Source organism: Rhinolophus sinicus, linkage group LG05 (genome assembly GCF_036562045.2).
Source record: "Rhinolophus sinicus isolate RSC01 linkage group LG05, ASM3656204v1, whole genome shotgun sequence".
NCBI classification, from domain to species: Eukaryota; Metazoa; Chordata; class Mammalia; order Chiroptera; family Rhinolophidae; genus Rhinolophus; species Rhinolophus sinicus.
In genome coordinates this window covers 31,265,357-31,278,993 of record NC_133755.1, presented here as the reverse complement: position 1 = coordinate 31,278,993, position 13,637 = coordinate 31,265,357, and the positions used below count along the sequence as shown (strand labels likewise).

Here is a 13,637-nt window from a genome sequence, read left to right as displayed (position 1 = left end):
AGGTGTGCATGTGGGTGTGTAATTTTTAAAACATTACGTTCTTCTCTACCATGGAAGAAAGGAGACTACCCCAGAACAATTATATAAAGAACATCTATTATTTAGGTAAATATTACATTAAATGTTAGAAATTAATGTTAAAATTTATTTAACCAATCAAGCATCTATTATATGCAAGGCAGCATGCCAGATGTTAGTACAAAATGGCATGAGTTTTTACTCTCAGGGACATTCTCTGCCCCTGCAAGAGAACAGAGACAGAGAGTATCCAATCGTCAACAATAGACACTGATGATTTTACATGGAGGCCACAAATTGTAAATGTTACCAGGAATCCAAGGGCCAAAAGAGCTGTAGCCTGGAAAGTTCTAGGAATGAAAGCCCACATAGGAGGGAGACCTGACTGGGTGGTGAGCATATTCCAGGAATATAGACATGGGGGATCAAAGGACAAAGAAAAATCGGTATAGAGGACAGAAACCAGCCGTAGCACACACCATGTGGGGTCCACTTAGTAGGAAATGGGGAAAGAGGAAGGTACAAGTTATGCAGAGCGCTGAATGCCTGGCATGATGTTGAGGCTAGACTCTATTCCACAAGCAACTGGGGGTGCGAGGAGACATCATGGGTTCTGAGCACCCCAAAAGGGTATTTAGTGCCATTGCACAACTCTTGCACAAATTCCCTCAATTCCGAGGAAGGAGACTAATAAAAAGACGAAAATCAATCCTAAAGCTGTCATCATGCATGAGAACTCGGGCACCTAGAACTTAAAGGAGATAGTTTTTTCTAAAATTAAAACTATATGTATTTTTAAACCAGCTAGATGGTCATGGCTGGGGATTGTGCACTTTCTGGGAAGAGAGTCCTGATGTTCACCATGGGAAAAAGAAGGAGCTATGGGGTCCTGTGGCATACAACAGGTCAATGGGATGGACTGAACTTCAAACATTCAGGCAAGAGGCAGCCTCCATGATTCTAGGCATTCTCAGAAGGGGTCCCCTATCAAAAACCATGTTCCCTATTTTTGGATAATGCTGGAATTATTTGAACAAGATGCCAAGCCTTCCATTTTAAAGTGACTGCAAACTTACGGGTATACAGTAATCTTTTTTAAAACGCTGGCTATTCTTCCACCCTTGTTACTCCTCAGCAATTTTGATGTCCCGGACAAAAGCAAAGTCCTGCCCTCTAAATGGAGCACCTTTGTACACTGCCTACATTTGGGCTGGGACAATAGAGAAATCAACGTGCACTGCATTAAAGGTGGGGCTTACATAGAGACACATGATAGGAAAATGAAGTCTGATGCTTTGACCCAGAGAAATGGGTCGGACACCTGGACCACAGCAAAAGGGCTATAAAAAAGCCTCAAACTTCAATTACCATATTAGGCCCACAAGCGAATACAGGTGATGTTCAGGTCAAAATACAACATGGCCTCTGCTTTTTAAAAATGCAAGAGAAAGCAAGAGTCAGGTAGATCAATCCATTGGGACCAACTCCCACCCCAGGGACCAATTAAGAAAGGCCAAGTGTGGAATTCTAATGCTGCACACTTGGAATTCTTCAAACCCTGAATTCCTATTTCCTGTAGCTAGCTTATGTCAGAGAGGGAGGGAGGCAGGGACTGGAAAAGGTTTTGCTCAAAACTCCTCAGTTGGTACTTCCTGAACAATATCTTCAGACAGAAGTACAATTCTACCTGTATCTAATAATAAATACTAATTGTAGACATTTCCTATAATAATGAATTACCATTTAAGAACTTGTTAGAAGCCAGACACATTTACAAGTTTCATCTATTATTACAATAACTCTACAAGATAGCTATTATTCCCATTTTATAGATGAGAAGACTGGTACAATAATTTGGTTAAATAGTTTGCCCAACATCATGCAGCCCAAATTGATATAACTAGAATTCAACCCACAGCCAACTCCAAAGCCCACTGTATTGTTTTAGATTCATGAATTTGGACAAACCACCACTCAATTACATGAAGGGAGCTACAAAGCGATTCTCCACTTCGAGCAGTCCTATCAAGAAATAAACAACAGAAAATTAACGGAAAATACAGCATGGAGACTAAGCTTAGGCCTCAGGATAGATTTCATTGATAACCAACAGTTCAATACATCATGAGTGACTTTGTTCAACACTTTGCTCCAAGCAAAATTCCTAGAACACAGAAAGTATTCAATATGTATTTGTTGAATGGCTAGCTGGCTAGTTGGCTAAGCTGGCTAGATGGATGAATAGATTAACGAATGAATGTCCATTCTATCCACTGTCCCCTTTCTTAGGATAGCTTGTTTTGGTGTGTGTGTGTGTGTGTGTGTGTGTGTGTTTAATGAAGCAATTATCTCTGGATTCCATTCCTACTTTAATCTCACTAGTTTTCTGACTGCCCAAAATGCTAAAAAATTCCAACATTTTTAACACTCTTCTTCCAATTCAGAGAGGCTCTCTTCCCTGTCTATTGAGATTCCATTTTCTTCAAACTGTGGCTCAAAATCTTACCAGGAAGACTTTGCTAACTATTAGAACCCCTAGATATCCCCCTCTCCTGTGAATTCCTACAGTTGTTCATGGTTTCATAAAAAGCTGTTAACATTGAATCCCCCAATGGCCCACTTGAGGAAGGTCCATTCTTTTTTTTTTACTCTAATTATAATGGTTTTCAACACATATCCACAAAACACTGGTTCTATGGTGCTAATAATTTTTTCATAAATAAGAGCATCCTATGATGATATCTTCACCATAGAAATCTGTGGTTATATATGGGGTGTACAAGTCCCTTTGCTATAGGGAGACTTGAATATACTAACATGCATATGACTGTACCGTTTCCCAACATCTCTGATCACAGCCACCTGAAAATATGCTAAGGGTCCTCCTACCCTTAGGATGACACTCTGGCACACACGGGTCGGGTGGCTACACGCCCCAGCCTTGCTGGCTGCCTGATGATACTGGCAGCTGCCACAATGGTTGAGATGATCATCATTCCAGAAGGTAGGGAGATGGAGTCATCGACCCCACATTCTAGAAATTCTGCTCGCTTGTTTGTTTGTTTTCGGAATATCCTTTGAGTGGCTCAGTGATATACGAAGAGGGCTCCATTTGAAGACTACATGTCTTTTGGTGAGACTTGAACACTAGGTAAAGAAGCAAGCTACCGAAAACTGCTTTGTGCTTTTGATCACGACAATGAAGACATGTGAGGAGGAAACAAAAGCAGAACCTGGCAGTTTGTCAGAGGAGACAACACTTAGCTTCACAGAGAATAATAAAGATGAAATATTATCAAACGCTAGGTTGAGCCAAGTCAAGGCCCAGAATGCTGAAAGCCAAGTCAAGGTCCTCGTTAACAGAGGCCTTACAGAGCATCTAGATTATGCTAACTCCTGCTTCACACGTGTGGAATCTAAGGTCCAACACCACCAATTAATAGAAGTTGCCTAACTCCTCAGTCAGTAAATTTCCCAGGGAAAGAAAAAAAATATTATTCAACCCTGAAGAGGTGAGGTCTAGGCAACTTGGCAAGGCTTGTGCTGAGCTCTGCTTCTTAGCTGTAATTTTATATACCAGTATATTTATGTTATTTCTTGATAAATATTGTGTCTCCTACTAGATTATATACTCCATGAGAGGAGAGACCAGCTCCTGGTGTGCTGCCTGGCATATAAGGTATTCAATAAGTATTTGCTAAATGGATGGAAGGATGGCAGGGATAATGAGTGAACACACCACATTGTCCACTGGTTAAAATATTTAGTGGGTTCCACCTTCTTTTTTCAGCATTGTACCAGATGATAAACTTTAAAAAGGGCAGACTGTAAGTCGGTCTGATTAAAGAGTGCTGCCTATTTGAGCTTCTCCAAGAGAGACCCCAAAGAGGCAGACTTTCACTCAACCCACTGATGAATAAGTAGGTTGTATGAACTTCCTGAATGGCGCACATGCTGACTGGTGAGCCACCGGGGGAAGACACTTCCTGCTCAGAGATGCTTACATCTGGCTGGGGAGAGAGGATTGGCACCAAGAGACGCTCATCTGAAAAAACAAGCAAATCTTTTCCGGAAGGACATCAGCAAAATCAAAGACTTTTTCCCTCAATAATTAATTATGGATTCACCCACTATAATTTTTCTAAACCCTCTTGAACCTGATTGCTTTGTTACTCTGATCGACTTTTTGGGATCATTAGCTCAATGAGTTTACTCCTTCGGAGCAAATAAAGGTGACTTTTCACTGGCTTAAAAACTACCTCTCTGGGACTTCAAGGTGAGGTAGAGGAGACCAGGATGGGGCGGGGGCAGGGGAGGTCCTCCTTTCTGCACTTGAATTTGGTAACAGGCTTGTGCTTCTCCTCTTCCTCCCAGGTGTGACATTACTGAGCTCAGTCATCTTCCCTCTGCAGTTTCCATTCTGTTTAGAAGTCAGTGAGCTACAATGACAACAGTGTGTGCCTGTCCTCTTGGTTCTTCTGGCCACTTCACATGGGTTCAGCCAGAAAACTGGATTTCCAACAGGTACAGCCCTGCTGATTAGCATAATAACAGATTGTAATTATTTAACAAGCCCATACATACCAAGAGGAACTTTGAGAGAAACAGTTTTTGCCAAGTGTAGCTTTTATTTATGTAAAATACTGCAAGCTTGCTCTGGAGTTCTTTTAATCTAAGTGAAACCTCTGGAAGCTTTGTCTGCATATACCTCAATGAGCTCTGTGAGTTCAGGCGCTGGAATTTAAAATTTCACTTAATTTAAAATTTCAAAGGGTTTTGTATCTAAAGCCTTGAAGAGAATTTAAACTTGATTTTAAACTCTGCAAAGGAAGGACAAGCGGGCCTTTTCCTTCTCCTTTCATTCCATTATCTTGCATGGGCCCTAGGCACCAAGAGGGTATATAATTCCTACTTTTAGAAACCTCAGACTTGCTGGAGATGCTTCAGCTTGGTGCAAATTGCTACATGGAAATAATATAGCATTCCCTCATCAAAACATCTTTAGGGATCACACAGATTTTTATAAAGTACAATATCTTGTCCTTCTTCCTTCTTTCAACCACACAGAAAGATTGTTTAAGGAGTCCACTTGATTGCATACCATACTGGTTTTCCCAACTAGACTTCATACTCCTCAGAAGCAGGAATGATACGATATACAGCTCTTGTTTTACCAAGCCCTCCCTATCTACATAGTGCTGGGAAATACACACTTGATAATGAAATGCATTCATTCAGTCAACAGTATGCCAGGAACTGTTGTGGGTGCCAAGAATACAGCAGTAAACAAAAACCTTTGCATTTACAGAACCTCTGTACTGGTGTTAGAGATAAACAACAAAGATCAAACAAGAAAAATATATAATATATAAGACAGAGATAAAAGCTAAAAAGCAAAATAAAGCAGGAAAGGCGTATATAAAGTGTCAAGAAGAAGGTAAAATTTTACATAAGATTGCCAGAGAAGCCCTTACTGAGAAAGTAATATTGGTAAAGACGTGAGCCATGAGGGTATCTTGGGAAGGAACATTCTATAAAGATGGAATAGCAAGTGCAAAGACTAAGGCAGGAACTTGGGGACTATTTTTAAGGGGTGTCAAGTGGGCCAATATGGCCAGGAGAGGAGTGAACAAAAAGTAACAGGCGATGGGGGTCAGAGAGTGCGCAACAGACGGCCTGACCGTGTTAGCCTAGGGGATTTGTGAGCAGTGATATGACCTGATGAAGTTGGGGAAACCAGTTAGGAGGCTGTTGAAATAATCCAGGTATGAGATGATAGGGACTTGGGCCAGAGTGGTGTCGGCAGAGGCATGGAAAGTTCATCAGATCTGGGATATATTTTGAAAGTAGAGACAACAGATGGACTGGATATGACGCGTTAAGAATGGCTTCTCATGGTTTCTAGCCTGGGCAACTGGACGGATAGAGTTGCCATTTTTTGAGATGTGGAAAACTATGAGGGGCTCAGATCAGGGAAGGGAGAAATCAGAGGTACAGTTTTGCATATAACTGAGTTTGAGTTGCCCTTTACATAATCAAATGGCAATGCCAAGAAGGCAGTCACATATATGAAGAGTTCAGAAGCTCAAGGGCAGGTATGGGCTGGAATTAGGAATTTAGAGTCAACAACATTGAGAATGTATTTAAATCCATGAAACTAGATGGAAATTAGTATAGTAAAACCAAAACAGCAGCTCCCAAATATCCTTATTTTCAATTACTCATATGCTTCAATACATAATTAACCTTTGACTACAGTGGCCACAATTCCTAGATGTCTCAAAACAATCTCATTTCTAGCAATTCTAGTATTTCCAAAATGACAATTTGTTAAGTGTAGCTAAATTAAATTTCTTTTGAGATGATGTGAGACTTTTCATATAAATACATTCACAAATCCAGGAGAAAAATATCTTTCACAGGATCTATGTTCTGGTTTAAGATTCTAAAACTATAAATACACACAGGTAATTCTTCACATATTAATAATATTGTTAGAATGCATTGCAGCCTGGGCCTTTGCTAAGAACTTTACATAGATTCTGTTCTCTTTCACAACAATCCTAAGCGGTAAGAACTATTATATTACCATATTACAGATGAAGAAATAGGTTTCTAATAGGTTAAAGAAACCGATTAAGTCACATGCCCAAAGGCACACAAGCAGTGAGTGGGTAGGAAGCATCCTGTAACTAGAACTCAGAATTTCCAGGGAAAGGAACCCACTGAGAAGCTAGGGAACTGAGGGCCTCAGATATTCTCTAACTCAGCTGCTGGTCAAAAACACATAGGAGAAACAGGACAGATGGACAAGTCCTGACTGCCCCTGAGGCCTGAGGCCCTTTAAATTCAGGGCCCCAAAGCCATGCAGCTATCTGGCCATGTGTGGATAGCACGGGGGAGTTGTTAAACCACCAATTATGTACCAAAGGGAGCAATATTTAATTAGAAGGTAAGTATTATAAGAGTCAGTAGGGAGTAGAGTAGCAACAGATCCACGGAACCCGCTGTTAGTGGACAAAGTCAGGCTTTAGGTGCATAAAAAGGGTGCACGGACCACCTCTCCCAGTCCTTCCACACCCACTATCCAGACCCTCCCTACCTCGTTCTATTTTGGGGATTTTCAGAGATCCTTTCAGATTTCCCTACAAAAGTCCTGAAGATATACGCCTCTGGGCAGTATATACCAAGGTGTGCCCAGGCCACCATCAGGATGACACTCAGCAGAGGCTTGTTTAACCACCTGTGTCCTCAGGCTCCACCCAGGGCATCAGCATCTGCACCAAGAGGGCCTCTGCATTGTAAGAATCTTCCCAGGGCATTCTGGGGCTAAAAGGCAATCACAGCCCCAGAGCTTAACTTCTCCAAATGATGTACAGGCCTATCTCCCAGGGTCAGCAGGGTAGGATAATTTGGAAGAGTCCTGTCAATGGGCTATTTTAGAAATATGAAACAGAAACATTAGTGTCCCATTTCCTGCCAAACGAGACTACCCTACTGAAGAGGAATATTTTGGAGACTAGGAAAAGCTAGCTTCTTGGGGTCCTGTAGAAGAATCAGCTCAGTAAAGAACCCTCTCCAGGGCCAGCCCCGTGGAAGGTTTAGGGAACATAAACAAGTACAGCAGTTAAACAGTCATGGAGCCCTTACTAAGGGTCTGGCATTGGTCTGTAGATTTTACCTCCTGTTACCCCATGACAATCCCATTTTAGTACAGCTAGGTACTTTTCCTCTCACACACTTTTTTTACAGAGGGAAAAACAGAAGCACAGGTTAAATAGCTCACTCAAGGTCACGAAAGTGGTTGGTGCTAGGGAAGCTGCCTGAATCCAGAGCGCTGCCCTTAAGGGCTCTGCTGAACCACCTCTCAAAAGACGACTTTTTGTCATGACTGCTGTATCATGAGCACCTCTCCTATAGGGTGAAGCAAGAGAGTGACACAAACCAAATATGTCTTCAGGCAGGGGTGGGACAACACAGGGGAACTGAGCTCAGTGTAAATTACTGAGGTGACGATAGAGCAAACTCCTGAGTGTGAAGGGGACCGCCAGCTGTCCCTGGTGTGCCCCGTGTACCCTCTCTGCCATCTCCTGTACCCCCCACCATCTGTCCTAAATGTAAATGTAGCTCCATCCAGCTTCTGGTTCTAACATAAATTCCCATACTTCTCGTTTACACAATTATGCTTATAAATCTTGCTTGAGGACTTACAAAGTTCTACTATAAAATTTCAGGACATCTATATGTACAAGATCTTGATATATTAATTATCTGGAACCCTCCCCCACCTGCAATTTCTATTCTAGTCCAGCGTTTCTCAAAGCAGGGTCTGATCCAAGTCTCGAGGACAGCTTGTTGAAAATGAGGACTCCTAGCACTCATCCTAAACCACAGAATGAAAATCTCTGAAAGTAGGCAGGAGGATCTATATTCTTAGTGATTCTGCTGCAAACCAAACTCTGAGTAGTGTTATTATCTCTTTCTTGGAAAACCGAGCTATTGCAACCGTGTTTAATGGGAGTCTGCTTCAAGCACAAGTGAAATCTTCCCATCTCTCTGTAATAAGCTTTCTCTAAAGAACCCCCTTTGTCATCACAACTGATATATTTCTCATTATCTGGAGAATAATTAACCCAGCCTGGCTTTTAAACATTTTGAAATCCACCTCAGTTTTCTAAACTCTCTCCCACACCAATGTTTCCAAAGCATGGCCCCCACATCACTAATGATTTTAAGAGGCACCTGAGGTGAATTTCCTTTTATTTAGAAGCCATGTGTTCATTTTAATGTGAATGAAGAAAAATCATAACTATCATATCCAAACCTTGGATTTCATGAATACTGGGGTTCAAGTGGAAAGTAAAAGAATCAATGTTTTAAAACTATTAAATGAATAATAGCACAGGCAGTATTCAGATAAAAGTCTTAAATTTGGGAAACCTGATCCTGCCTGCTCCTTTCTGACAGCCACCCTCAGTTTCAGCCATGCTTCTCCGTTCTCCAACTCTGACCACAGGCATTCTCAGCTTTTATTCCAGCTGTGTCCATGCCCATGGAACGCTGCCCCCTCTTGTAAATACCTCTTTAAATGTTACTCACATTTCACACCCAGTGCATGCCTCCTTCCAGGAACCCTCCAGATTCTTCCAGCTCTCCTAGCATACTCCCTTTTTGAATTCCTTTAACATACTCATTTAGAACCTAATTGCTGTTTAAGGGTCCATCTGTATCTAGTTAGTGCCATTTCCCTAGTGAAATGGAAGCCGCTTGAGAGTCACCCAGGGTCTCTTTTACCTGTGGATTAGAGTGCTCAAACTTCCCTGATAGGGTCTGAGCACCAAATAGGAACTCGGTGAATACATGTGAATGCATCGTGCCACTGAATGAAATGTTTCACAGCAATGAGAGAAGCAGCTATTTCACGCGCTCCACATCTCCTTACTTCAGGCTAGATTTCTTAGTCATACCCGACAAAGGGTGTATCTCTTCATCACTGCCAGGTAAAGAGCACAGAGGCCTGAGCCTGGGGAATTCTACCCAATGGTGTGATTCTGTAGGTGTCCCATGGCTGACAGGAATGGGAAAGGTGACCTTAGTCAGCCTAGGTGCAATCTGTCTTTGTTTCCAAGGGCCAGTCACCTCTGCTAACGCATGCCCACCCTTAGGCTGGAGGAACCAGAATGCCCACAGCATCCTCTCATTGAAAACAACACTAGATGAGCAAAGAGAACCGGCTCCATTATTTGATTCATCATCCTATCACTTTAGCCTTTCTGTATCTCAAGTGTTTCAATCTAATATCTGTCATACTTAATTCACACTTGCTATAAGGCAAAAGAGATGATTTTGAAAGTACTTTAAATTGTCACGTACAATAAAAACATTCAGAGTTACAGCACACAGATCTACAGGGAACATAGACTGGGAGGCCGGGGGCTCAGTTCTCCCCTGGGCAAGTGGTGGACAATAGGAGGTATGGGCCTTACAGCCACCCACCCTTTGCCTGTTATGTGACCTCAGGTACCCCCTTAGCTTCTCGGGGACACAATGTCCTTGTCAGCAAAACTTGCCTGTCTCCGACATGATCTCTTCTAGGGCCAAATCCAACATGAATTTGAGACCCTTAGAGAATGATAACCAAGCAAGACTAATGCCCACTGCATGATTCACTGGAAGTGCTCAAAAGTGGGACGGGTGTCCTGATATGCCCAGAGTTTGGGTGGGCCCAGCAAAGCATGAAGAGAGACACTCAGACACCTCTCCCTCCAACCAAGTCTGTTTTGTGGATAAAAGCAGACCTGCTGTTCATGCTACCTGCTCTCTGCCTCCTATCCAACTCCCTCCTCTGCATACACAGCAAAAATCCCCATCTCCTCATTACCACAGTCATGTGTTTTTCTTCTCCTTCCTATTCTAAACCAACAACTTCAAAACCACAGATTTTCAGTGTTAAGGTCTGGCTCTGAAATTAGTTCTCCGTTCAGCTCTCCCTCAGATACTCACTGCTTTCATGAGTAAAAGGAGTAATGGCCATGTGTGGAAGGACGTTGGGGAATGAGTGGGAACTCTGGTAGTAGGAAGGAGGCAGAGGTGTAAGGGGCATTGGTGACATGAAATAGAATGGAATGGCCCTGTGTTCTCTGGATTCTGTAAAGATTTACCTGCTTCCCAAAGTGTAAGTCACAGATCTCCTAGGGTTGTACCTGGTGTGGTTGTGTTGGAGCTTCCCTGCAATCCCTGTAACCATGGTTTCGGGCAGAATACATCACAGCCTTGAGCATAAAGAGAACAAACTTTTTCTGATTTCCCCCTAAAACTGCACTGCTTGAAAAACTATGTAAGGTAATATGCCAAGGTGATTCATGTGCAAACTCTGACCCTAGGACAATTACGAAGTTATTTGTTCTCAATAAATAGGTGATTCCTCTACAGCTCTCCATGAGAAGCAGATACCTCTCTTTCTGTGTAAATCAAAGAACCCTGAAAATATATACACCCAGAGCCATACCTGCTCTTAGTGGAAACATGCAACAAATCTGAAAATATAAAAATCCATTTCCTCATTTAACGCCATCCCTCCAAGAACAGCTAAAACAAGGTTGCTTCTCTCTGCTTCTCTGAGTGCCAAGGTTGAGTTGCATTTGTCTCATATAGTACACAGACAAGGCCTCTTTCCAAGTCCCTAATATTTTGACAATGTAATCAATTAATTCAATCTCAGACTTAGAAATGGTATGTCATTGCACAGAATCTTGAAAATTAAAACGGAAACAATATAACTTTAAGTAGGTTTCAGAGCACTGATTTCCAATTACAAGGAGAACCATGTTTGATCGTTACAACACTCATTCTGGATGGATGGGCAATGCATTGGGCAAAACAAGCTCAGCTAATGTTTCTTGGACCCTGGAGGGGACATCCTAGAGGAGAACACATTTTTCTTCCTGTATGTCAGAAGATGAGCTAACCACCATGCAACAGAACAGGAGCGAGCTAGCTTCCTCCAGGAGGGGAAAATAAAGCAGCTCCTCACTCAACTACGCAGGACAAAGCCAGGACGTGCAAGAAGCCTTCAGTCTAGGGCTCCACGTGCTTCTCCAAGGACAGAGGAACCCACCCACACACAATCACACACAGCCAGCCCACTACACGCCTGCGGAAGGCGCCAGGTTCTCCGCCAACCCTCAAGCATTGGAGGCTCTGTGCTCTCCCAAGCTTGTGAGCTCTGGGTAGCACTCGCTGTCTGGAGGGGGCAGAGAGCCCAGACCCTCTTTCCAAGTCTTCTCTTCCTTGCTCCAGTGCCTACCTCTCCCCAACTATCAGGCAGAGTGTGCTTCTCCGAGGTAACTGTGACTTACCTACACACACACCCCAAATAGCAGTAAGTCCCTGGGCCCCACGACCAGGGCCAAGGCCTTCTGTCTCCCCTCCACCCCGACCCCACAGCTGGGCTCCTGGCTGGGAGGCGCCCGACTCACCCAATCCTCGAAGTGGCGGCTCCCGTTCTGCAGCAGCTCTTCAAACTGGATGGTGCAGTTGGCCACGAAGTCGTCGTAGCCGATGGGGGCATCGTGGAAGACCGCCAGCTCGATCTTGCGCCCGTTGCACACATCGGTGACAAACTCGTCGTGCCAGGCCGGGCTGTTGGTCTTTTGCTTAGTGGCCGTTTGGCCGATGCGCGAATCGTCCACGTTGAGGGCGATGTAGGGGTCAAGAAGGAAAGTCTGTGGCCGGGGTCCCACTGCATGGCGCAGGGACCAGGCTGTGGGCTTCAAGCTCACGGCCTCGCAGATTTTGATCTTAAGAAGGCCATTGAATACTACCATGGTCGGGGCGGGGCGTGGGGGCCGGGGTCACTCCGTCCGCCCGGTGGGCAGGATGAAGAACCGACGCCCCGGCGCTCCGAGCTACGAGGACTCCTGGGTCCCCTCTCGCCCCACCCCACCCTCTCCCTACACCTTGTAGCGTCGCGCCCTGGAGCGGGCGATTCTCAGCGAGTGCATGTATTTCCTCGCCGGGTTCCTAACGGAAAACAGGGAGGGGGGGAGAGCTGGGGAATGTCCGTGTTAGGAGCAAGTCTCTCCCCCCCTACCACCAGCAGCACCTCCAGGAGAGGAGAGGAGCTGTCGGCTCCGCTGCCAGCCGCGGGCACTGTCTCGCCGCCTCACTGGCTCTCCGGGTCCCGGCTGCGGGGAGGCGGGCGCCGCGCCCGGCGCTTACCTACCTTTCCGAAACATAATCCCCGGGAAATTTCGACTCCGGGAGAGCGAGGGGGCGGTGGGACGGGGCGGGGACGAGAACGGGGGCGCAGATTTCAACCCGGATCCTCTTCTCACACCCAGCGCCTGCCTCTGACCGCGCGGGGCGGGGGATGGACCCAAGGATGTTCAGTCTATCCGGAGGGATGCATGTCGAGAGGAAATGGTCCTCCTCGGAGCCAAATTTTTAAAAATCCACAAGCCCCACCGCCAGGCTGGCCGCCGCCTCTTGGGCGAAGCAGCGCCGCGCCACAGTCGGCGATCCTGAGGCGCCAGGAGCCCGGAATCTCACATCCGCGCGGGCTCGAAATCGGGGTGGCCGCCGCTCCGGCTCCGGGCGCAGGCCGGCACCCGGCGGTGCGCAGCGCGGCGGCGGGGCCGGGACTGCGACTCGGCGCGGCCCCACCTCCTGGGCGCCGGCGCCCGCCCGCCCGCCGCTCTCCTCGCGTCCCGGCTTTTGGCTGCCGCTCGCTCGCCGCCTGCCCGCCCGCTTTTCCCCCTCGGTCCCTTCTCCCTCCGTCGGTGTGCGAGCGAGTCTCCCTCCCTCTAATGCAGGAAATGCGCAAAAGACGTCAGAGTGTGTGTGTGTGTGTGTGTGTGTGTGTGTGAGAGAGAGAGAGTGTGTGTATGTGTGTGTGTGCGTGCGTGCGTGTGTGTGTGTCTGTGTGTGTGTGTGTGTGTGTGTGTGCACGCGCGCGCGCGCTCCTGTGTTTGGGGAAATAGAAAGTTTTGCCGGTTGGGGGAGCAATACGGGAAAAGTGAGCCGAGTAGAGGACGACCCAGAGCCAGCGAGCCTGCCCTGGTGGCGGCGGCGGGCGGGGGAGCAGGGCAGGGACCCCGCGTGGGATCCCGAGGAGTGGC

At 45.6% G+C, this 13,637-nt stretch overlaps 1 protein-coding gene across 2 annotated transcripts in view; it reads right to left on the bottom strand.

Annotated features, from left to right (window-relative positions):
• PRKCE (protein kinase C epsilon) overlaps positions 1–13,410 on the bottom strand; it is a 469,050-nt gene extending 455,640 nt beyond the window's left edge. The window contains exons 1-2 of one of the 2 annotated variants that reach the window (XM_019748625.2): positions 12,743–13,409; positions 11,997–12,540 (exon numbers count right to left, since the gene is read on the bottom strand). In XM_019748625.2, coding sequence (XP_019604184.1) covers positions 11,997–12,344 — 348 coding nt within the window. In that variant the 5' untranslated portion in view covers positions 12,345–12,540; positions 12,743–13,409. Of the gene's footprint in view, positions 1–11,996 lie in introns of both variants that reach the window. The other variant, XM_019748626.2, reaches the window with a different exon arrangement.
• Positions 13,411–13,637: the final 227 nt, after the last annotated feature.